This window comes from Apus apus, chromosome 4, assembly GCF_020740795.1.
Source record: "Apus apus isolate bApuApu2 chromosome 4, bApuApu2.pri.cur, whole genome shotgun sequence".
NCBI lineage: Eukaryota > Metazoa > Chordata > Aves > Apodiformes > Apodidae > Apus > Apus apus.
In genome coordinates, this window is record NC_067285.1 from 78,639,645 (window position 1) to 78,665,714 (window position 26,070).

Below are 26,070 nucleotides of genomic sequence, written 5' to 3' on the forward strand. Positions count from 1 at the left end.
CCTTTAAAATGAGGTATGTTTCCATGTTCTTGAATTTCTTCATTGGGTAAAGTGATTTAAATCCAGAATTACAGCAATTTAAGATGACACCAATGCAAGAAACTCCATTCTTTTCACAGAAAACAAAACTAAAGTACTGAGTCTAGATACCTTTCAGAATGGGCATTAGGGTTTTTTTAAAACTTGAAACTTACACATTTATGTGGAAAGGCAATTAAGTCCATGGTTACCTTTGCTCTAGATAAAATTCCTAAAAACACAGTGCAGAGCATAGATTTAGAAAGGCAGTTGTGAAGACCAATATGCATTTGCACAACATGTGAAGACATGAAGTACAGTTTCAGATTTAGTGAACATTTCACAAACAACAGTTACATCTTGTGGTTTATAATGCCGTATCAGTAACATCTGTGTCAGAAAAAAAACACTGATAAAATAGTAAACCAGCTCTAGGAAGAAATGAAGCTGAAAAGGAAGCTATGGGATGTTATAATAACAAGTAAATTAATGTATTGGAGAAATTAAGAAATAATGAAAGCTGTATTTTAGAACATGATTATTTCAAAGAGGCTTTGTTCCCTATCAGACAGTAAATTTTATTTTTGTTGATTATACAGGCAACAGTACTGTAATCAGAATGGGGTTTGTGTTTCAAAGTTCCACTCTGGGTAATCCTTTCAGTGGTTTACTGGGAAGTCTCTAGCATCCATTGTAAAAGGATCTGTCAACAATGCTGGTTTAATCACCTTTCTGTTTAAATCTAGTGTCCAATTTTGTAGTTAAACAATGAGCGAAGGCCTCATCTTCCCCTATGAAGACAGCATTTTAGCCCTAGATATACATAAAACCAAAGCACTGTCATCTTCTGAGGGTATGATTATTTGAACCAGTGTAGACTGTTGGTGGTGAGAAAAGGGGAAAATATATACAAAGAACCTGAAAATTTATCTGACTCATCAGTTTGGAGCTATTGCTAGTCAAAACCAGCCAAACGTGGGCGTTGATGTGGGTAGGGCCATTGTGTGGTTCAGCAGCTGCTTACAAACAGGACTCCCTTTTCTGCACCATGTCCTACAGTTCCCTACCCAATCATGATGTTTGTCAGCGCTGTGGGAATTACTGCTTAAATAAGGACAGGAGCACTGGCCCAATCACACATCAACTAAATTAAGATCTCCATTACATAATTGGAGGAAAACTGATTTCAGTGTGGTGAAAGTATCCAGGATAAATCAAAGCTCTGAGGAAGGTTTTGAATATTAAGATAATTTCTACAGATGCCGTGCCAGGGAAAAGCTCAAAGCAATTTTATGTTAAAAATAAAAAATAGTGGTAACCCCCTCCAAACTTCCTCTTTTCTCAGAAATTGTATTTGATGTCTTCAAATTTTAAATACAACACCTCTTTGTTGCCTTTATAGCAAAAGTAAATGAAAACCACACATTACCATCTGAAAATATTAAAGTGAAGACTTGTGTGATGTGAAAAACAAACTTATGTGATGTGGCAACAGTTGTTCCTTTAGGATGTGAGCTATGTGCTCAGAGCTTGTGGATCAACAAAGATGGTGACCTGTATGTTCTCCCTAAATGGCACTTTAAGGCAAAAATCACAAGCCGTTCATTTTAGCCGTATGTTAAGCATCTGATTAATCAATTGTTAAGTTTTCTAGCTTATCTACAGTTACTAATCTCCCCCACATACTTAGATACATTAAAACAAATTTTTCATTTATAGCTGTGCTACTTCTTGCCAAATCAGGGTAAGATATGAAAAACACTGAGTTAACAGGTCAGTGCTAGTGTTAAACTGTGACGAAATGGCCAAAAGGCCAAGTCACCCTTAGTATCACTTCAATGTCCCATACCAGAGCTGCTGCTGCTTCTCCTGGCCTACAGTGACTTGTTCCCTGGGCAAAGGTCTGCTTCTTTATGAAACAGGGACAAAAATGTTTCAGGCATGAGCAGGTGCGAAGATGATGCCTGTACAGTTTCGTTAAGTAAAGTGAGATTTCTGGTTGCCCAAAAAATCCTTTAATTCACCCAAAGAGGCTTTCAGCGCTAAGACCTAATTTGTACAGATAAAAAAACTAAGCCAAGTATTGCCAACAGCAACTGCTTAGCCTGAATATTTACATTTTGTACGCCCCTTCTGGAGGGAGGCCATGGACTGGCAGCCTTCAGGCCGCCCTCACGCAGGGGCAGGCAGCGGCTGCGGGGCGGGCCCGGGCGCTGCAGCCCCCGGGGTTACCGGCCCTGGCAGTAAACACCGGGACATCGCGTGATCCGTATGTTTCCTGAAACGCCAGTCAGGTAGCGTTTGTATGTCCCTTTGAGTGCTTTTTCAGCAAGCCTGCGGGATTTCACAGTTGGACTTCTTTGGAGAATTAAGATAATACACTGCAATACTTCCACCCCGCCCCCCCCCCGAAAATTACTTAAGATGCTTTTTTGCCAATACAATAATTATCTAGTAAGAGATACTTCAGCCAGTAAAGAAGGCTCACTCTATAGTTGGGTGTGCTGCAGTAGTGTTAACAGTGCTCTGACATGGTTCAGTGTTTGCTTCAGATCACATTACTTAATATTTTAATACATTACTTAACATTTGTTTCATACTAAGAATTCAGTCCAGCAGAGCCCCAGTCAAGACTAAAAACAAGCCTCCTTCATTTCTTGCTCAACAAGGGATCATTTTTTGGAAAGAATTTTGCCAAACACTAATGTCAGGTATGGCATTACTATGTGGTTTTGGTATGTGGCATTAGTGTGGTCTGATCTGCCAGAGACCTGTTCCAGTACATAGTCCTGCCAGGGTAACAATGTCCATTCCTTATTTTGTTTGTCCTGTCACGTAGTAACAGAAGTGATGACCCATCCAACCTGGCTCAGCTTGCCAAAGTGACTCTATTTTAATCTAATTATCCAGTAGCAAAAGATCAAAGACCGAGAGCTGCATATCGCCTAAGATTAAAGTCGTAATATTACTAGTTCTGGACTATAAACTAGTTCTATAAACTAATTCTGGATTACTCTTCTGGCTAATTTACACCATTCTATAGAATTAGAAACAAAGTAGTACTGAATACCTGTACCATCTTAAGATGGTCTTGTTTGCTCTTTTGATGACAGAAAGGATTAGTGGGTTTAGACTATTGCAAATGCCACGGGAGCATGAAACACCTGTTTGTGATGAGGTGGCTTGGGCTCTGATGTGACCTCTCAGCAAAACTTCTAGTATCATCTGGTTTTGTTTCAAACAGGTGTTTTGCAGAATCCATGCTTGCTGAAAAGTATCTTACTGTATAGAATATCCGAGCTTTTTTAAATGACACTTTCCTGAGTCAAAAGCATTGCGCACACCTGCAGGTGAGAGTCTAAATGATCTCATTCTACATAGAAAATTTCAACAGTGCCATGGATGGTTTGGCACTTCTTTGTTGTTTAAAGTAATACACAGTAATGGTATTTTCATAAACCCACAAATTACATGGTTCTGGATGAAAACCAAAACCACACAACTTGCTTCACTACAGAGTATGTACATTATGTACTCCTAAGCAGTTTGGTTTACTTCCATCTGACTTTCCTTTACAGGGAATGCAGAGAGGCCCTTATTAGACTTTCTGCAGGGAACAGAAGCAAATTAGGATTAGTTCTAACCAGGGCAAATGTCAGAGAGCTGCATTATTATTACATGGCTATAATTTAGCAACCAAGTATTCATTCTTTGTGAAAACTTCCTCTATAATTAGTTCCTCACTTGGCTTTTTTCCAGTAGCAACATAAATACCAAAAGGAGTCACTGAAAAGGAATGGAAGAGAGTGAATCACAAGGGACAAGTGGCAAATTTTTAGATGTCTCATGCTTTGGTTTGCAGGAATTAAGTTATCTGTCACTAAGAAAATAATCTGTTCTCAAAGGAACACCAAACAAAAAGGCTGAGAAGGAGCGCCGCATTTCAGCGAAGCAGTCGGTCATGACTGGAAATGGTCGCCATGCAAGGGCATGAGCGAGGCAGAAATCCTTTGGGTTTTGTAATGTCTCTTGGGGGTGTCAGCATTCCTTCTCTGGCTGAAGAGTTGAAGAATAAGATCTGTCTGATCTCAGAAATGCTTGCTAGAGCATTCTGGGACTCTGCAACATGGTTTTTGGAGCTAGGTAATTGTTTATAAATTAACAAGAGAAAAAATATCCGTTTCAGAGTATACCTGTCCTGATACAAAAAAATGATGTATTTCTGGAATCTTCGATCCACCTTGGTTGAGGTTGAGGATTCCGAACCCACATCTCCATGATACACCTTCAGAAATCTCACGGATACTATACAATGACATAAGCCTTTCTCTGAAGCAAATAATTATTCAATATGCCCATGATGCAGCACTGTTATGAAAATGTAAGGGAAGAGCCCAGATAATTCTGTTTTACAAGAGGAGATCAAAAGTATGTCAGAATTAAAGCTTTTGAAGACTACTGTTCTGGAATTTTAAGTTAATAATTGTACCAACAAACAAGAGAATCTAGGAACTGTGTATGACTGAAAAAAAAAATCACATTATGTTCACAGCAGCATAATTCCAATTCATAGCACAGGCAGCGAGACAGAATAAAGGAAGTTTCTCACTGTCATTAATCAATTGTCTATATAAAGGAAAATTAGAAAAATTGACATATACTTGTTTTATTTTTATCAATGTATATAGTGTACCTATTGCCAAGTACTTTTAGGTACACAAGCAATAGAAATTTAAAGACATAAAATAATGACTCCAAATGGACAAACTTAACAAATAATGAAGAACCTCTTTGTGTGTCAAACAGAATTTAAGAGTATAAATACAATTGCAATTAACAGCACTAAAGCTATTCAGTAAGTGTTATGCTAAAGCTACACAATCATTTCCCAGAGTATCAGCACACTTATTCAATTCAGCCATATTAGCACCTTGGTACCAGTTGCTGAATGGCTCCCAATTATTACTCTATACCAACACCAGGTGTCAAAGATTTATTTTTTTAATATGCAAAAGGCTTTTTTTTTTCCGCCCAGCAGTTCTTTAGATAAAACATACAATAAACAGAGGAAAAGTACTTGTTAGTCAATTTTCTAAAGGTTAATTACTAAATTATCTATACTGTAAGAAATTCTTCAGTATTGTTGGCAGCTGGAGTTGTGGGACAAGATGCAGTCTAGCTCTTCCTATGTAATTTCGGATACATAGTCGGCAGAGCTGACAAAGAGAAGGTGGTGTGGCTGCAAACAAAAGAGAATGGAGTTTTAATTGTACAACTTAAGCCAGTACTTTGTTTTACAACAGTCTTGCAAAATAACAGGATTCCTAAAAAAGTTCACATTTTGCAGATTTGTCCTTTTCTTTCCTTCCTTTTCCTTCATTGCCTTTTTACCCTCAAAGATAAAGACTGCAGCTGCTGAAACCTTATTAATAATCAGAGAAATACTCAAAAAACCAAGGTCAGGTCAACAAGTAATTTCTGTTTTTAAATGTAAAACCTGCTCCCAGTTGTTGACCTGATGTCAACAACTTCAAAAACTGTAGTTGTGGTGGTTTTTGTATTCATAGGACAGATTAAATATGTGCTAAGGCACTACAAGTTGCACTTCCAATGCCTCACTGCAACAAGAATGAACAGGCAAAATACCCGCAGATTCTGGACCATATGTAGTGGTCTTAGTTGTCCCCCTAAGCCCCGCCCCCCCCCAGACCCTCAAAATTAACACATTGCTTATCTGTGTTTCTCTGGGAAATAAAACCATGTATGTTTCATTCAAACTAATTTATTTATTTACTTTACATCTTTGCTGTGGCTTTCAGCAATGCTGCTAGCCTTGGCAATTTTGTGATAACCAACGGTTTTTTAGAGGGTTTTTTAACAGCATTCAGACTACAGAGATGTTTTCTGGAGGAAAACATTCATCAATGCTACTTGTCAGTTCACCTTTAAAGAGATGGACTTGGGCTATTGCAATACTTTTTCTTATTTCCTACCTTGTCTTGTGATTTCTTTTTACACTGTACATAGGTCAGTCTGAACAAATCCTGTGCCTTTTGGGATATTCTCTCTCTTTCTAAGGCAACAGACCTTTAAGAATTTTAAGGAACTCCTAAGCGTTGACTCCTATTTCTCAGGAGCTTACAGTTCAATAAAGAAAATTTAAAACATGAAACTTAATATACTTTTTTGCCTACAATCAAAATAAAGTGCTTTATATGTGTTTAATATATATTTATTTTTTTTAAATATTGGGACATCTGGTCAAAACTAAATATATTTATAATCTGACATTGAAATATTCTGTTTCTTTTTAACAAGGTCTGTAAGAGCCAATAAAAATGTAGCTTTAACGTCTAATTCTGTAAACACCCAATAAACATGAGATAATACTTTTTCAACTTGTATAAATTCTGATGCTGCTTGGTCAACAGGTTCTGGCCTGAGACTAAATATTACTGGGTGTTTTTATACATAGAAAGGAGTTTACTTGAATGTTAACATATTCATTTCATAAAGCACAATTTTAACTTCTATAACATGGATTGTTTGGGCTGATGAGAGTTTCTTTTTGAGGGGTCTGTTGTTTTTTTTAAGAATACAAGTTATGGTTGCAAAAACACATAAAACTTACCTTCATGAAGGAGCAGCATTCTCTCCACTAAACCACTTGGAGCAGCTAGATCAACAGGCCTCTCAAAATCTGTATTTTTGGCATTTATGTCTGCCCCAAATTCAAGGAGTAAGTTTACAATCTCTGTACTAGAATGCTGGGCAGCAGCATGGAGTGGAGTTTCCAAATGCTTTCCTTTCTGCACATTGGCACCTGGCAGGTAGATGCACGGAGATATAAGAAGAAATTAATTAAAACTGTAATTGAGTAAAGATGATATTACTACACAAACAAACCAACTCCACTGTCCTAGAATGCAACAGTGAATTTAGCCACTTCACTAATTTTATTGTGTAGCACTATACCTATTCATATCAGTGTTTTGGGGTTTTTTTAATCCATACCCTTATCCTAGGTTTTATTACATAAGCACAACTAAACTCTAAAGGAAAATACTTTATAAAAACAAAGAAAGTCAAATTAGGTCATGTGAGCATCACTGTACCAAAGAATGCAGAATATACCCTTCTGTTACTGTTTTTAATGTATGGTTGTATTTGAATCTTAAAATAAGCTAACTGTTCTGCAATTCTTAAACATAAAACTCATGACATAGGATATTTAATCATACAGACTGACTTAATGAGAAACTATTTACCTGCTTCCCTTCAGTTCTAAATAACCTGCAATTTACTAGAAAAACAATTCCAGTGCAATAATGGCAAGTCTGTAATTACTCATTTCCATTAATTCTGCTGCAGGACACACAAGCCCTGTATGTCACTACCCGAAATACAGCAAAGGATCCTTTAGCTATGTTGATTGTGTCCCTGGATTTGTGCTGAGACAGAGTGAGCCTCCAGTATCTCTTTCCCATGGATTAAATCAAGTGAAATTTAGGACCAAATGCCTTTTACCTTACTTCTCCCTGCAACTCAGCCTCTATGCTTTCTAAAATGATTGATCACAGCATGCTGAAGAATGAAAAAGGGTGGCATGGCATTGCTAAAAAAGTTCTGTTGAAAGCTGAATGATTACTATAGAAAACTACTTTCTCAAACCTGATTTTTAACCTTTTTCCCCTACAGAAAATGAGTATCTACCAAGCTGTAGTAGGTGCTAAAAATTTCCATTATTGGTCTTGCTTCCCTTTTTCCTCATATGCTTGCTATGCCACAAAAAAAAAGAAAGATTAAGTAAGTTATTACAAGAAAACATGAATGAACATAGAAGTAGAGCCCTGCAAGCAAGAGTTCTAGTTGCACTGATTGAGCACAGCTCACTTCAAAGGTGAGTACAGGATGCTCATTTTACATATGAGTAATATTTTTATTTAAATCATGACGTACCTGCATAAAGAAGCTTTCGAATACAATGGATCTGCTGTGAAACACATGCTACATAGAGAGGTGTTCCCAAATGAGGAAGATCTTGATCAACATCTATACCCCAGGATATCAGTACCTCCAGACATTCACTGTGACCTGTCAGTACAAAGAGTGACAGAGTTTGCTTGACTTCAGTAAGCTGTCTAATAGGCAAAACTAGACATATTTCTTAAAAGTCTTATTGTCATCTTATTCTTAACAGTCTCACACAGTCATCAACTGCTCCACGTTTTCTCAGCAGGTAATTTCTTACCTCTGCTGGCTGCTTCATGAGTTGGTGATGGAAGACAGGACTCCCACTGAGCTTTGGCACCATACTCTAACAGGAGCTCTGCACATGCTGCACTGCCTCTTGAACATGCATTAAATAAAGGTGTCACTCCATCAATTGTTGTAGCATTTACCTAGAATATATAAGATCTATTTAAGAACAGAACCAAAAGAAATACAATTTTTTTAACACGATATGGTAAGAAATTGCATTGCAAAACCAAAAACTTTACTGGTTTCAATAATATAGCTTAACTGATCAGTCCCTGTGCTACTCTCTTCCTCTCACCACACTCCTCAGTTGAAATTAGTTTACTATTATTCTTGTTGAACTATGTTGAATAAACCAAAATACACCAGTAATACTAAAAAGCACACATAAACATCTGGGCAGTAAATAATTTTCAGAAGTCTTTGCATTTAGATTGTATAATTGATACAGAAAATCTGTGTAGTAGTGGGATACTGGGGACCTTCTCTCTGCAGCGCTGTCATGATTGCAAACTCCATATTAAATGTGAGGATTATGTGCCATTTTCTTTTGTGATTTTAATCTCCAGGTTGGAGTGGTATTTCTCATGATGGAGGCAAAGCTAATATTCCCAGTGTGATAGAATGAAGTAAGAAAATAGGAAATTTGTGAGGGCTAGTAATACTAAACCAAGCAGCACAGGTATCACGAAAGGGCCTCCTTCCAGGACTCTGGCCTACCCTCTTCCATGCATGCCCTCAAGCCCATCAAAACAAGTACTAAAAAAATTCAGACAGGAAAATGAAATTTGTTTTTATAGTTTTGTCTATATTATCTACAGTTTTGTATCTTTAGAATCCTTGTGCTAACTGATGTGGAACGAAATTGTTTTTGGAAACATCTATGTATTTTTTCTTTGTCTGTAATAACACAGACATATTCTACATGGTTCTCAAAACTGAATTGTGAGGACAATAAATATTTCCATCACAAAGATTAGAGACTTGAGAAACCATACATTTGAACCTTATGTCAGCAGAGACTGTAGTGAGAGTGGTCTGTAAAGTCCCATTTTTGTTTTGGGATAACAGATAACTCCAGTCTGTGTCAGGAGAAAAAAAGAGAACCAGTGCTTAGTTGTACTCAGACCGAAGAATCTGAAGAGCACACAGGTACAGTGTGACAAGAAGACATTCTAGAGGTATAAAGAACAGTCTCCTGCAAGTTACTCAAAGCAAGAGGAAACCAGTAAAGGAGAAGGACACCTTCCATATTTTAGAAGAGAAATAATGTAATGAAATTCAGAGAGGAAATAAGGCTGGTGACACACTGCTAGCATATTCTCTCCAATTCATTAATCTGTCTCAGTGTCTGCCCAGTTCCCATATATCTTACTTCCCTGTTAGTGTTCTTCTGTTTGATATCTATTCATACACATATAATTATGTGGTTTGTTTGGTTGTTGTTGTGGGTTTTTTTTCTTGTAACCTAACATGTCTCTAATGATGTTTCTTTGACCCATCTCTTTCCTTTGCTAGCTTTCAGATGGTAGCTTATGGTAATTAAAATGAGGTCAAGACAATTGATAACGTGAGTAGAGAGAAATATTGAAAAAAGGAAACACTCTTACATTTGCTCCTGCTTCAAGAAGGATTCTGGCACATCCTACATGATCTCCTAGGCAGGCTTCATGAAGTGGAGTTACTTGGTCAATTGTTAGTGTGTCTACATTGTACCCCTAAAAAAGACACGAATGCCATATAAAGATAATACAAAAGCTGTCAGGAGTAATTTTCTCACACTACTGTTCAAATGAATATCTTACCTATAAATAGGCTTAAAACTCTACTTACAATAAAAAAATCTGAGCTTAAAAATAATCTTTCTGCAATCAATGTATATCAATGCAGACTAAAAGTTGTCATTTCTATATTTTTAAAATCAAAAATAGGAATAGGAAAAAGGAAGTATAAAGAAGATGGAAACAGACTGCTGAGATGCACAGTGATAGATAGGACAAAAGGCAACAAACACAAGTCAGAACACTGTAAATTCCAATTAGTTATATGCAAAAAAAATGCACTGTAGGGTCAGTGAAACCCTGGAACAGGTGCAGAGAGGTTGGTGCATTTCCATTCTTGGTGATCTTTAAAACTCAACAACCCTGAGTCTAGACTATCCTGTGATTCTATGATTCTCTGACATAAGGTCGGAAATATCTAAGCCATTAATTTTAGCAAGGAAAAACACTTCCTGTATTGATAAAATCATCAAGCCATTGAATTTTTCTGCAGTAGATGTCTCTTATTTCTCAGGAATTAATAGTTGCATTTATTGGCATTCACCAAATAGTGAGTGTATATAGTATTTTTCAGTATTGTAGTAGCTAATATGAGAATACTGTAATATTAAAATCTATCAGTTTACCATCTCCCTTTGCTATTAACAAAATACATTTTTTTTAAATCACAGCTACAGAAAAAGCTCAGTCTTTCAGTGATTCTTCCCCTCTCAAAGTATCTGACTGATTAGTTCTATTTACCTGAGGACTTAAAGCAGAGGAATTACAGACAGAAAGACTGACATATATTTAGATACAACTTTAGTAAAAAATTGGGGGTGAGGGGAGTAAGTTTTAAAACCTACAGACAAAGTATTTTAAATATTAACATATCTTATCATATAAAAACAACCCATAAACGTGTATTGCTCTGAAAAAGTAAAGTGAAAAAAGCAAAGCAATGCATACTAAAACTGGATTAATAATCTATGCCAATAAATTAGGTAACATTCACAATGAAAGCAATTTTAAGAACACAGCCTTCACCTGTGACAATAAAGTCTTTAGAGAAAGAAGACGTCCTTGACTGGCTGCCTCATGCAGAGGTGAGCGATCTGCCCAAGAACCTATGTAATAACAACATTTATTGAGTAAACCATATGAATTAGAAGGATTTTGGAATGCATAGAGCAAAACAGAAAGTATAATGCACAGAATGAAGCCAACTGTCCTAAGAAATTAATTTATGCTTTTCAGAAACTGTATTTTAAATGATCAGTTCCTAGTCAATAAATACTGCTCTATTATTAACTGTAAACTTCTCTAATAAATTATTATGTGGTAGAGAGAACAGAATATTAATATATTTACTCTAGTAATCTGATTTAATAAATTAATGAATTGCTATGTCTCCCACTTTTACTTTTGCACTATTTATTTACTTTTTAAAAATAATGTAGTATTTTTGCAGCTGGCATATAGAAGTGTACAAACCTCAGCAAATTGATATTTGAACTTAAAACAGACATAAACCTTCCTGAAAAAATCCTTAAAAAGCTGATGTACATGAAAATCAATACAGAAATCCTTGTTAGGAGATTGATCTGCAACTACTACACAAGAGCAAGGAGAGAAATACAGTGAAAATCACATACACAAAAAATTGCTATAGTAGAAATACAGTATTAAGTTCTTATTCTAACAGGCTGATAGGGATAAAACCAGTTAAATATGCTTAATATATAATGGTTTGGCATTTATTTTCATTTATTTATCACACACAAATAAGAAAGGGAAAAAAAGAAACCAAACAAAAACCTGGCCTTCACACACATTACCCTCCTTAACTACCAACAGAGACCCCAGAGTCATCCTGTGGCCCCTGGAACCTGCTCTTTCCTCTTGGAAGGCTGGCCATGGACCGGTTGCTCCTGGCCAGACAGGATTGCAGACATAGTGGATACCAATTTATTGTATGAATTTTTGCAAATAAAGTTTTGAGAGATTGTGCAAGGAAGGACCATCTTCAAAATATATTATCAATCTTTATTCCTGTAAGAAGAAAATCACTGGAACTGTAAAATGCTACAATAATCACTCATGGGAGTTATATCAAGCCCCCCAAAATTCCTGAAGAAACATAGAGAGAATTAGCTAAGTATGATGAACTGGTAGCAATGGCAGATGAATCTCCAATGCGTAAACATAATAAATAGTGCACATTATGGAAATTGAGATAAAACCTCCATTTTCCTAGAGGTGTTAGTGAATGAAACTAAAACTTACTTAGAGGTAAGACTGTATCTTCTCACAGAATATAGAACTACATTGTGGATCTCAGCACTACTGGATGCTATTGAGGTCAAAAGCTTAGCAAAACAAAAGCACAGCTCAGTATTTTAATTATCAGAAGTCTATATAAAGATGATCACAGACATTGAAAAAAATAGGAGATTAAAGCTTTGTAAACCTAATCTTAAAAATGCATGGAGATTTCTATTACGACAGAGTATCCCATATCTGTGAAGCTCCTTGCACTCTCTCATCTGTGGGAGTGGATGCACCATAGGCAAGATCCAGCTTCCAATACACTTTCAGAATTATTTGCACTAAGCATCTGCATGTACATGTACACACATATACTTTTTACTTAAGGTTTATTAAATGTAATATTTTGCAATTCTTATTGCTAGTCAGAGTAACAGCTAAAAAAAACCCATACACAAAGTGATTGGGATTTTAAGGGGCATTATATGACAAAAACTGAGCCCAGAAATATGAAAGTGACCTGATTTTGAAAAAACACCAACATTTGCTCTGTCATCCAAATAAACTCAGATACATTTATCCTACTGTAGGTCAGATGTATGCAATCACCATGAGAATTTTGACCAATGCTTTCTGTAATAGTATCTGAACCAGCACTTGAGTTGTTCTAATTCAAATGAATTATATCCATTAAGTTCTTCTGCTGGCAGCTGCAAAGATTTTGAAGCTGTGTTTAGAGGTACTGAAATTTTGTCTCCCTTTCTCTACAAATAAAAACTTCTCTGTCTTGACAGTTTATCCTACTCCTAAACTAACAGGAGGAAAAAAAAAAAAAAAAAAAAAAAAAGACTTACTTATTATATATAAAAACACCTAATACAATTTTATGTGTCATGAAGTTTTAATGTGCATTAAATGAACTCACACTTTGGACATTTTTGTAGCTGTAGATAATAATTCTGAACCAGAACAAAGACACTGGTAGGAAAGCAACATTTTTTCCACTTTTCTTTCCTTCATCTTCCCTCTTGAATTGCACAAGTCTGTTAATGTCATTACTTCAGTGACATTTGAGAAGCAAATTATGCCAGATCTTACTGTAAGCTCTGTTTTACACCTAGGCCCACCTTATACCCCCATCTTCATGTAAAGACATATAGCAGCTAGCTGTTTCTGCTAAATCCATTAAATACAAGACGCTTGATCATCTGTACTAGAAATAAAATCTATAAGCAAAATGCTGCAGAAATATTTTGTGAAAACCAAGTCTAGAAAAAAACTTCCACATTCCAATTGATTTCTTGATAATCATAATAAATCATCATTAAAAGAATATGCTCAAAATAAATATGTTTCATAAACATAAAATGTGTAAAAATAATTTTTTTGATTGTTGCCTTTTGCTAATCTACAAACTTGCTATGACTCTCACTTAGAAAGCATTAACAAGAAAGTAAATCAGGGCAGCTTTTCATTCATTGTTGTCTGTAACTGCAGTATTAGCAAACATAGTCTATTCCAAAACTGTTAATGCATTAATTCCCTACTGATGTCTTCTCTGACAGATGCTGAATACAAAGTATCTCTGACTATATTTAGAAGCCACATTAGTTCCAGGTTCTCTGGTGTATAGTTTACCAGGAAGCACAGCCTACATTGCTTTGTAAACACTAACAAGAAGGAATAAATATATTCACCGTATTAACAGGAGAAGTTTAAAAAAAAATTACAAAGTATCATACAATACCTAAATCTCCATCTCCCCATGGCACTTCCAGACAATTGTAATTATAAATCTTACTCATTTCTTTCAATCTGGAAAATAAAAAATAGAAATAATAAAAAAACCCCAAACCATTTTTGCTAGTTGGGCCTGTTCTAAATACACTGCAGCTATGTTTGGAAAAAGATCAGCAGCTCAATGTAATATGAACTTTCACCCTTCAGTAAATGCAGCTTTGAAGATATGAGTGTTTACAAGTTGCCAGTTTATTTTCATATACTGAAGGACACGGGCCGTTTTTCTTAATTTTTCATATTATTTTTTCAACATAACTTTTCAAAGTGCCAGGACCTGTGCATTTGCTTTCCAAGACAGATTAACTGGAATGTGAACGCAAGAGAAACTCACAGTGAAATCACGAGAACCTTGAGCTGATTAAGAACTGCAGTACAAACTCCTTTTTTAACCTCATGCAGTGAGGCACATAGTTTTGCATCCCCAAATATTAGGGGATTACATGGGATTTGTAAGGGAAGCACTGCCAAATGGTCATATATTATTTTACTATTTACTGATAACATACTCAGAAAAGAAATAAGCAAAGATGTTCTGAAAATCTTTCAAATGCTATTTAGGCCATACAGTGAACTATGTTTTTCTTGTAGCTGCTCACGATTGCCTCAATTATCTTCTAAACAATTCTTCGGTTGATACATTAGGGTTTTGATAACTATTCTCAGCAGTGAAAAAAACCTTAAATAGGTATTTGCTGTTCTGAATTTGGTCAGTTTCTAAGTTAGTATTATCTTCTTCAAGTTTTCCTACAGACTTCACTCCTCTACATCTACCTGCAATTACCTGTGAGTCATTCCTGCAGTTATGATCATCATAGTATTAACATACCAAGTAAAAACATTTTCGTATAAGTCATTAACTTCAGTCATCCCATCTTTTTGTTTCTATTTCCAAAAATGTGTGTACTCTTAAAAGCAAAACAAAACAGTGCAAGAGGTACATTGAAAAGTAAATCAAGGAGGACTGGAATTGAATGGACATCTCACCAATGGCACTGGGAGAAGATTTATGCCAGGGCTCAGCACTTCAGAAAAATACTGCTCTAAGGGTAAACAGATGGTATCCCAGTCCTCAGAAGAAGCAGGATCAACAGAGAAGAACTGAAAATACAGGCCTGACACAGTTCACTACTGGGAGATGAGAAACATGGACTATTTGGAAAGTACTGTGGTTAAAAAGTATTTCTGCAAAACTAACAAATGCTATCTATTAAGCTCATTGCTGTCACTTTTATTCCTTAAGATGTATTCTGAGTACTTCAGTTTGTGGCAACTAAAGCAAAAGATGGGCTCAAAAACTGTAACAGAAAAACTGTAACATTGTAGTCCCAAGGATCAACAGGCTCACTTCACTTTAGTTGTTAAAACTGTCTGACATTTTATATATGTAATTAAGGTCTAACAGATTTTTACTGCAGCACTGTAAAACTACCCACTTGTCTAAAGCCCTTGCAGGATAAAGAAGTGTATAAACTACTTAACTGATATTTAATGTTAAAAAATTATTGAAAATACTAAGCCAAGGACTTAAAAGTTAAGAAATGAATTTTTGGTGCTTAACTGTGATTAGATATGACCAGCAAACCAGAAGCCACTTCTTTTTACAAAATGAAATTCCATCAATCAATCAATCAATCAACACTGAAGAACTCCAAAATAATCAGAATATAGCTTAGAGATTATTAAAACACATCTGAGAGAGAAGATGTAGCTCAAGTGGCATTTAAGTTTTCTATTTCAATATTTAAAATAATCTTTGTTTCATATAAAAGTATATAAATATATACACACATAAATATATAAACATATGCATACAAAAAAATGAAACCTTGATTAGTTCAAACCAATATTCTTTCCAGTGTTTATTATCATACAGACTGAAAATTTTGGTATTTCATTCCAAATGCAAATGCCAACCATTTCCTACTCTTGAAAACCATAAAAAACTTATTTTTTCCCCACACAGTTCTGTTTATGATGCATCCACATTACATTACACCACATTAGTTTTGTCATTCCAGTATTGCATTCAATTAATGGGTTAGTATTCACATTTTTTTGTTTCTCCACCTCTATTAAGATCTCTCACTCTTTAAGACATGGTATCCACACTATAAACTGAGTATAACATTGTTCATTTTATATTTCCTTTTTCACGGTATTCTTCCAATAAAAAAAAGAATACTTCAACACTCTTGCTGAGTCTATCTTCATTGTGTCATTCATTCATACTATTTTATCACTAAGGAGCTAAAAGACAAAGAGTTTTCATGCTTAAATTGTAAAACCAATCTAATTGCTTTGTTTCTCCAGAGTACTTGAGCACTAGAGTGTACACTGAAAGCATAGTTTAATTATGGTTATGAGAGCTTAGAGCTTCTGAAATTTCAGCCTTAGATAATAATAACCATGATCAGCCAAGAAACTTTTAGGTTAGAGGGTTGGTCTTAAAACATGTAAATGCCACACAAAAGACAAGAACAGAATTTATTTTTAGGGACATTATCCTTCCATTCACTACTAGTCTTTGCAACATCAGGAAAACATAGGGTGTATTTTTTCTGAGTATAAACCTAATGCATTCTTAGAACATCATCCATCTTGCACATCAAGGGAAGCAAGGACTTTGTGGAAAAGTACAGCATGAGACTACATTGTCAAATATAGGGTTACAATGCATTAGAGGGTCAAACCAGTGTGGCACAGACAACCTTACTTTTAACAATTCCTAAGTCTTGAGTGCTTCAGCATTGCAATTTAATATACTTTTCACATAGAAACATGAGCCACTAAACTGTATTGAAAAACCTAAAAGAACACAACTGCAATATCCAACCACATCTCACTGGGCTCCCAACAGGGGAGACATCATGTTACATGAAGGCAATGGTAACGGTGGTGGCAGCAGCAGTTGCTGCTGTTGGCCTCGTGTTGGGCCTTGCACACACAAGAAGATGTGTGTCAGGCCCCTTCTCCTGTCCCATTAAAGCTCAGCACAACTCTCCTCTCCATTGCTCAGGGACAGCTTGTTCTTTCTTCTTCAAGGACCAACAGTTAGTTGGGTATTTTTCTACCTGAATGTAGCTTGCAAACTCTGTGTGCCATACCTACAGCACCAAGGTATAAACTCACATCAACCTTTAATACAGTCATCTGTTAAGACCCACTGAACCATATCAAGGAGTGGCTAGTGCTAGCACTGATAAACTTTTGTAAAATTTCTTTCCAGTTTAAAGGATAATGTCCTAGTTTTTTGGCAACTGCTAACCTAACTAGCTGACATGTTCATAAATGAAATTACTTTAGATCAGGAAAACTTAGCCCAAAGAGTGAACAATATGAAGCTAAAAGATACATTGCATATTAAAACTGATTAATAAACATAACCTTACAGTGCTGTTGCATTGAAACAGTTACTTAGAAAGCTATAATTAGCTGTTGCTTACATTCTTGAATATTGCTTAGTTCTAAGTACTGGAAATTAGCAAAGATATTTTAAGAATAACTCTGATTTCTGTAACATACAGCTACATTTTACATGGTAATTTAATAATTTAATAATTATTTTTATGCACAATATATCAAATCTCTTCCCTGTCTCCTCCTTTTCTTGACTACTTTCTTATCTCTAGTTTATAATTTGTTATCATATTAGCAAGAATTGCAAGTTGGATTTCCTTATTTTCTTTTCGTTTCACTCTAAGCCTTATGATAGTCAATATTGATTTGAATTATGATCAATCTTTCACAAAATTCCTGTTAGACTCTTGCAGTTACTCAAAGCTCCCTTTTACACACTTGTACTATATAAAAATTAGGAAAACAGAGCACAGAAAATAGCAGTCCAAAACACTTATTTTATAATAGTTTTTTCCTCACTGCTGAAAACGTCAGTGTCCAACAACTTAAATACCTCTTAAGTACTTCTCTATGCAAACCCTTACAATTATATCTTTGTCTTTAGTGTCTTAGTACAGCACAATAATTCTGTCAACTGTAGTTCCTCCATTGCCTCCTATTTTATCTACCTAGAAACTTCTCCTTACATATACAGTTATATGTAAAATTCACTCCTCCCCCTCCTTTCATTACCCAGTTCCATGTTGTAAACAATTAGCCTTCAGTATCCAGTTACCTTGTGACAGGACAGCAAAAGTCAGGGTAAGTCAAGCCTTAAACACTTGCAGAAAACAAATAGGGCAGATAAACATGAAAAGGTATTTCAGATCAGCTGATAAGTGCACAGAAACAACAAAAATAGCTTCAAAACCCTTGTGTTAACCCATGCAAGACAATGAAATGCCACAAACAGAAGCATGCATTTATCTTACAGCTAGAAAAAAAAAAAATCAAAAAGCATTTTTGAGCTAGAACATCGTAAATTGGGTCAGCTTAGCACATTTCAGTACATGGTTTCTGAAATGGCTGCTATACTAACCTTGGCTGGTCAGAATACCCCAGCTAGCTTTTCTTTTCGCAGGACACTCCCCTATACTTTCTAGGCGTCTTTTGGGGAGATTCTGGCTCCTCTGAACAGCAGTGTTGTTTGTCATTATTTGTTTGTCGAGGAAAGTCTGTTTGTCATTGGTGCAGGTAGTCTCGTCTGACGAACATCCAGAAATAGTTTTCTACTACTTTTTTTTTTTTTCCTCCTCTCGCTTTTTCATAAAGGATCTTGCCGTACTTACTGTAGAATGGCTACAACGCTGAAATCCATTCAGCAACATTTACTAGCTTGGACCAGTGAGTACATAGTGGGGGAAGGGAAGGACTGCTCGAGCATTTTCTATTTTTAAAACAGAGAAAGAATCAGCTTAGCTACAGCATGAGTCTTAACTATTTACATGATTTAAATGGGAAAAAGGTGTTAATTTTTTAATCACTTAACCAAAACAGAAGAAGATTTTTAAAGCTTAAATATTCAACACTTTGTTGCTTGAATAACAAGCAACCTAAACCAGAAAAACTAAAACTGTTTTATCAGATTGGCAGTTCTTTTAATAATAGAAACAATGTTACTGAATCCAGCTTCACTCACATGTAACTTGCAGTTAAGAGATGTTTTGGAATTCAGAAGAATCCATAAAACTACGAAGCACTTCTGGTTTTTTTGTGGTTTGTTTAGTTTTGTTTTCATTAAATGGGGAACAAAGATTTCTACAGATGTCAGCTAGAACCTGCATCTTGAATAATTAAAAGCATGGTCTGACAACCAAAAAAACACAATTCACTGATTATTTTTAAAATCAGATCCTATTGTAAAAGTAAGGCTTTAGTCTGGTCAGAAGCACAAATCAATTTATTTATTTTTTTTAAAATAATAACCACAAAAAGGAGGGCAATCAACTAAAAGCAATTTGTTTGTTTGTTTGTTTGTTACTATGTATCACACTGATAGAAAATAACAGACATTATAAAATTCATCCCTAAGATTTTGAAATAATACACAGGTACTTAATGCAATTTTCTATACTCCCTCTTCTTTTTCTTTAAGGTAATATCAGAGGCAAGATTATACTTAGGTAGGATAAGGGAAAGAAGAAGAAGCAGCTGTAAATTTCACCTTGAAACTACAGCAGATGAGAACTGCCCTACTGAAATGGCAGTACACTCTGTACAGAACAGGAGCAGATGGGCTACTGTGAGTTTCGCAAGAGAGACCAAAACTGCCCTCTCCCAGACATCATGCTACTTTCAGAAAGTTATTTTCTTCAATAGTTATCTAGATGAATGAAATAGAATAGCTCACAGACTGAAATAACCCCTTCTACACATCCAGCAATCTGATTCAAGTAAGTCTTGTACAGAGCTTTTTGCAAAAGGACTCATTATAAAAAGGCACATTACAAATACATAATTTTAATCCTAGAATTACTTGTTACATTGTAGTGTTTTCTTCAAGGGAATAAATACTAGAAGATTAATTTACAAGAAAGCTTACTATGGACATATATACATGTATCTGTGTTAGGCAGATGGCAGCGCTATTCTCCAGGTGAGAAATAACCCATAAGGATTTCTGTACTTGTCATGGCTCTGAGGCTCATCTCAGTTTTACACTTCCTTTTCATTTGGAATGAAATCCCAGGACTTTAAGGAGAAGGTGGTGAGGATCAGTATCAAGCAAAGCATCTGGTATTACACATCAGGGCTTGACAGAGGGCTTGGAAGACAAAAGACCTACATGTTTTTGTAGGAGTTTTGTGGGTAAGAATGTCAGCTGAGAATGAAGCTGAATCCCTCTAGAGGAGTGGTACAAGCCTGGATGTAGTTAATGAAACTTGCTTTCCAGAGATATTCCAGCCCTCATTCTCCCTTACTAGTCTCAGAGGTGTGACTTGCAGGAGCAAGGAAACCAGCGATTCACATAAAGCTGCCATGGCCTCAAAGAGGAAGACCCCCAGGGGCACCAGTCCAAAGAACTGCAGAGGAAGCAATGAGCTACCAAGCAAGTTAGCTTACCCCAAACATCTGCCATCTTCAAGGCAAGGGTACTAGGAAAAGTGTCTCTATTCCATAGACAGTTGCCACTCATTACTATTAAGTTACTTTGAATACTTTGGAGGACATCAGAAAGCAATATATAAAAAGATGCACTATTTTTTTTCATAATTTGAAGAAAGGAAAGCTTATCCTACTCAGGACTGTAGAAAAAACTTTTAACTAAATTCTGCTAGGCACAACCATTTAGTCTCCAGGCAAAAGCCATTAAAAAGTCCTATTAAAACAGTACATAAATACGAGTTGTTTCAAGGGAAAGCTATACCACATCAGAAATCAACTGGAAATGTACTAAAAATAATACTTGAGATGTTGATACATATAGGGGATGAACATACAGGTAAAAACATTGAATAAGAAGAACTGTCACTTCCACCTGTGACATGGAATTGGTATGCGATCCTCCTCTTGAGATTTTTCTCTATAGAAGACACTCAAATCTGCCAGAAAACCTATAACAGGAATCTAAGTAGATATCCAAGTATGTAGAAAGTACAGTTGGCCATTTCTTTCCCTCCTTTGGCAATTAGGGACAGTATTTAATTATAATTATGCATGGAAGTAATGCAGATACCTGCATAAAAGCAGCCAGAAGACAGGGCAGACACAACCCTTTTCCTGAAGATTTTTACAGTTGTTAGACCTTGTATCCTTGGATGCTGGGAATTAGAATGTAAGATTGAGAAAATATTTGAAATTCTGATAAGGTAAAGGCCCTCACAGAAGTCAAATACAGAAAAATGATACATTTACTACATTTCTTGGCTTGTGGATTTTCAGTGTGTACCTGCCACATCCATGCAGACAGGCAGTGGTAGCACAGAATATTTGCTAACACGTGGGCTAGAGTAAAACACATTTCACTAGTCATGCTGGTGAATCTAGCCAAAACAGTTACCAAGCAAGCCTGGGCTTCAGATATTTACGGAGAAGAAAGACACAAGGCCTGAGAACAGCAGTCAGCATGGGAGTGTTACAGAGCCCCACAGATTGAATCTGCAGCCAGCTACTGTGAAAGAAGAATCATAAAGAGAGAGATCATATCTGTTGTCAAAAAGTCTCCAGATATACCAAAGAGTACATCCACTAATGCAACAGATGCAGCATGCCACAGTGGATTTATGACCAACCAGCCAGTATTGCTGCAGTCACGAACAGAGGTCAGTGCTTCGGCACGTAATGCATTCCCCCAAAGCCATCACCATCTACCCCTGGCAGGAGTTCACTCGCTGCTTGCCTGCATTGCAAATGTTTGAGAACATCCCCTACAAGAAAGGAGCATGAATAGCAGAACCCTGGCCATAAACAGGTCTATGGCTGAGGGAAGGAACATCACCTTCAGGGAGCTATGCTATTTTGGTCTTCTTCCCCTCTTGTCTTATGCCCCACTGCTGCAGAAAGGACCAGTGCAGATGGTACGTTTGAGCTTGTCCCAGTCCAGTACCGGAGGTTTCTAACGGCTTTTCTGTAACAACTGTTCTTTCAGGCCTTGCAGGCCGATTGTTCCAGGATTATCTTTCAGTCTTATTGCCATGCACCTTTAAAAACCCAGGTTTTGAGCTACATCAGAGATCATAATGTTTAATTTTGCACTTGTTTGTGGTGCACAAGCTTATTAATCCAGAAAAATAAAGAGATTGATTGATGAAGAGGATTTCTATGTGAGTTAACTTAAGACTGTGCACATCAAGCAAGCCAACAGGACCTAGGTTGGTGACAAGTTAAGTGTGACCTTCAGAAAAGTCTCATTTCAAGGAGACAGAGATAAATAATACTGACCGTAAAATACAGGGTGTGGCAATGCTATTCTCAAGAAGGTCCTGATATGTATAGATACAGGTAGGAGTAAAAAAAAAACAACCACTAAGGAATCCACATGGTAGGATATCTCCATTTCCTTCAGGGAAGCAAGTATGCAAACACGCTCCAGCAGATATATTCACTAGAAGTTTCTCTAGCCTCAGAGATTTTCTTCAAGATGAGGAAAAAGTCAGTACTTGCCAACAGATGTGCTTGGTTTGTGTTGCTGCAAATAGCAACAACATGGCTCTGGCCACGCCAGTCTCGTTGCATCATCCCTTTATGTTTCAGAGGAGAAAAGTGCTGGTATCTTGCTAATATATGGTGTCATTTGCTTGATTCTAAGCAAGTGTCTTATTGAAATTTATTTTGAAGTACGACTCTTCTTTGGTAGTTATTTGTCATACTAGGCAAAGTCTTCTAGCATATAAGAGGTGATCAGCTCTATCAAAAAAATCTCCCTTCTGAACTTTCAAAAAATAACATTAACACTATCTTAAGCATTTTTACACTTTTAGCTTACGTGCTGCATATGAAAAACAAATGCTAAATGTGGTGCCTTACACCAAGTGGTATGGTGAATAGGTATGCCATACAATATTCTTGTCATTACTAAATGAATCTCTATTGTATCCAGGAAGCTAGTAGAGGTCTTATATGGCTTTTATTAATAGAACTGTGATCTCTGTGGAATGTAAGTTGAGAAAATGCCTCGTGCCTATCTTCCCTACCTAACAACTGTTGTTGAGTGACATTATCAATTGCAACTTGTTAGAATAAAATAGGAAAACTTTGCTCTAATTATTCACCACAGTTCAAAATCTAATCAAGCTTTCCAAACAGTAAATCTCTAACAGTGAAACAGCATTACTTTTGAGTTGTATCTAATGGACCAGTTTCTTGGGTTCACCCAAGCAGCATCGTGTGTAAAAGAAAAATAAGGCTTCAGAGAATTTACAAGTCTTATAATAATTAAAGAAGATGGGGCCTTCAGTCTTCAAATACCAAAGTCCCATGGATGGCTTAATTTAGGGTAAGTAGGAATAGCTAGAGTGTGGAGCATTCCTATCCTGCCTGGCCCAGGCAGATGCAGCAGAGACGGGTAGCTCAGAGCTTGCTATGTTCATTCAAGAGTAGATTTATTTATTTTTTTTTTTATTTAAGCTTAGAATAAATCAGAACATACTCATTTCTCCAGTTCTGCAAAAACAGTATAATATATTTTGAGAAGCTATACTCAAATACTACAAATACAAATTCTGCTTTCAAATAACTTTCAAATATTACTTTATAGTATATTTATGTATACAGTGCAAATTTTTGCAAAGAGAGTTGAAATAATTAAAAATTTAAAATAGGATATTAAAGAAAAAGCATTTACATTGTCAGAACTACTTAGTTCATGCAACAGACCCCAGGTATCTATATATACCAGTTGTTTGTTGTTTATGCTATATTAACTTCTGCAAAATTATTATTTCATAAGAAAGTTCCTCTATACCACCTTCAAACTGCAGCTAAAAGCATTTTAACAGATACAGAGTATGAGGTTTAATCTTTGTAAAATAGACTCCTTTTGCCTTATAAAAGGGTTATAAATGGGAACCATATTTCCCCTTCTATAAAGGTATCTCTATTTTTCAAAATACGGACTCTTCCACACAAACCAACCTCTTCCTAGTATTTGTCAGCAGAGTTTTTAATCTTACAGACCCAAAACACCTGACAATGAATTAACTCTTATGATCTGATACACACTTAGACTTTGAAATCATTTCATACCACAACACTACTAACTCATCCTAAAGTAACTAACTATAAAACTCAGCTGAAGCTCCAACTCAGTGCTTGTATATGCAGAGCACTTCCATTATATGACCAGCTAGCTGGTATAGTAGGAAGAATCTAAAGGTTGCTTTTGATCCTCCAATTCATACTCAGCAACAGCTGTACAAAAGGCTGAGTTATTAACTCTTCATAGGTCTGGAAACACAGCGAGAGACCAAATCTTACTGTGCTGATCACTGTCACTGCAGATAGCCTGCTAAGGAGCTAATTACACCCAAAATTATTTTGCAATTAAGTTCATTTTTGTAGGTCAGGTTGTGGGGTACAGAATTACAAAGTCGAATAAAGATACATATGACATGAGTTTTTCCATAAAGAAAGTACTTAATAAAAAGTTGACTTTTGCAAATTTTCTAGCATAATGAATAAATACATGTTCACTTCAATACAATAATTAAAAAAAACTAGGCACCATAACCTATTTAAAATACAGCTATAGTCCATGATTGCAAGGCATTTAGCTTGAAAAAACTGGTCAGTTCCTTTCAGTTCAATGGAGCAAGTATGTGTATATGAATGTTTACAAAATCAGTGCCAAAGTTAAAAATAATACTGTAAATAGGACCTTTGTAATAGAATGGATCCCTTTTTCATTTAATTCTTTTATGGCAGCAATACCACTGACTTCACTGAAAAAAGAATTAGATTCTGACAGTGTATCAAGACATGGGCCTTTAATCCACTTTAAACAAATGTGAAAGACTGCACAGTCCTGTCCTGGATTTGGTGCTGCTCAGTTTTTTATTATCATGGATGACAGAATATTTTTATAAAATAAGTAGATGACACTCAACTGCAGGTGCTGCAACTGCTCAGATGGAAACAATTCCAAACAGACTTGAATAAATGAAGAAACTGTCTGATACCAAGAGCATGAAGTAAGCTGAAGGTCAGTACAAAGTATTATAATTAGGAAAAAGCAAATGCATAGTACAGACTATATCCTTAGTACTTTACTGTTGGAGGAAAAAAAAAAAAGCAGCACAATTCCAGGAGGTATTATATAGGCTATCACATATATGGCACATGACATAACTGTTCCACTTCTATAGAAGTAATAGTTCCACTGGTTGTACTAACAAAGTATCAGCTGGAGCACTCAGTCTCACATGGGGAATCAGACATCATTAAAGATGTCAATGAACTGTATAAGAACTGGCACAAGTCCAAAGGAGAGCAACTACAGTAATTCTTGGTCTAAAAAACAAGACTTAGAAGGACAGACTAGGTGAAATACTTCATTCTATAAGACAAAACCAGTAGAAGAAGGCAGATGCATTATAACAGTCTTTAAATTGATTACTTTTCATACATGGAGAATAACTTCCAAATAACTTGATAATATTTGACGTATTTAGTTTGCAGAAATAAAGATCTTGGTAAGTCTTGGGGGGGATGGAAGCATTCTAGTAATAAGAACAGACTAAGGACACTGCAGAAATCACTATTACTAATTATTTAAAAAGCAGGTTAGACAAACATTTGCCAGATAACTCATGTAGATTTGATCCTAGAGTGTCCAAACTACCTCTCAAGGTGCCTTTCAGCTATAATACAGCACACAAGAAAAGTTTTACTCAGACTTCACCTGCATAAACAAATCAACTTACAATTAGTAGAGATTTTATACGCACTTTTCTGGTCTTAGCCGATGCTGAACTGGTTGTTATATTTCAATGCCACATACAGAGTATAATAATTTCTAACTAATTATTGGAACACTCCCTATCCAGCTGTTCACATGCATATGGGAATCCAATGGATAAATTCAACACAATTGATCGGCGAATATTCACACTGGAGAAAAAAATATTCCTGC

At 36.0% G+C, this 26,070-nt stretch overlaps 1 protein-coding gene across 5 annotated transcripts in view; it reads right to left on the reverse strand.

The window, feature by feature from the left end:
- Positions 1 to 4,668: 4,668 nt before the first annotated feature.
- ASB5 (ankyrin repeat and SOCS box containing 5) overlaps positions 4,669 to 26,070 on the reverse strand; it is a 37,808-nt gene continuing 16,406 nt past the window's right edge. For 2 of the 5 annotated variants that reach the window (XM_051620032.1, XM_051620033.1), the window contains 6 exons: positions 11,085 to 11,164; positions 9,888 to 9,995; positions 8,270 to 8,420; positions 7,978 to 8,112; positions 6,650 to 6,841; positions 4,669 to 5,257 (listed from right to left, as the gene is read on the reverse strand). In XM_051620032.1, coding sequence (XP_051475992.1) covers positions 5,130 to 5,257; positions 6,650 to 6,841; positions 7,978 to 8,112; positions 8,270 to 8,420; positions 9,888 to 9,995; positions 11,085 to 11,164 — 794 coding nt within the window. In that variant the 3' untranslated portion in view covers positions 4,669 to 5,129. Of the gene's footprint in view, positions 5,258 to 6,649; positions 6,842 to 7,977; positions 8,113 to 8,269; positions 8,421 to 9,887; positions 9,996 to 11,084; positions 11,165 to 14,052; positions 14,121 to 18,540; positions 18,873 to 26,070 lie in introns of those variants that run through there. The other 3 variants (XM_051620036.1, XM_051620035.1, XM_051620034.1) reach the window with 3 other exon arrangements.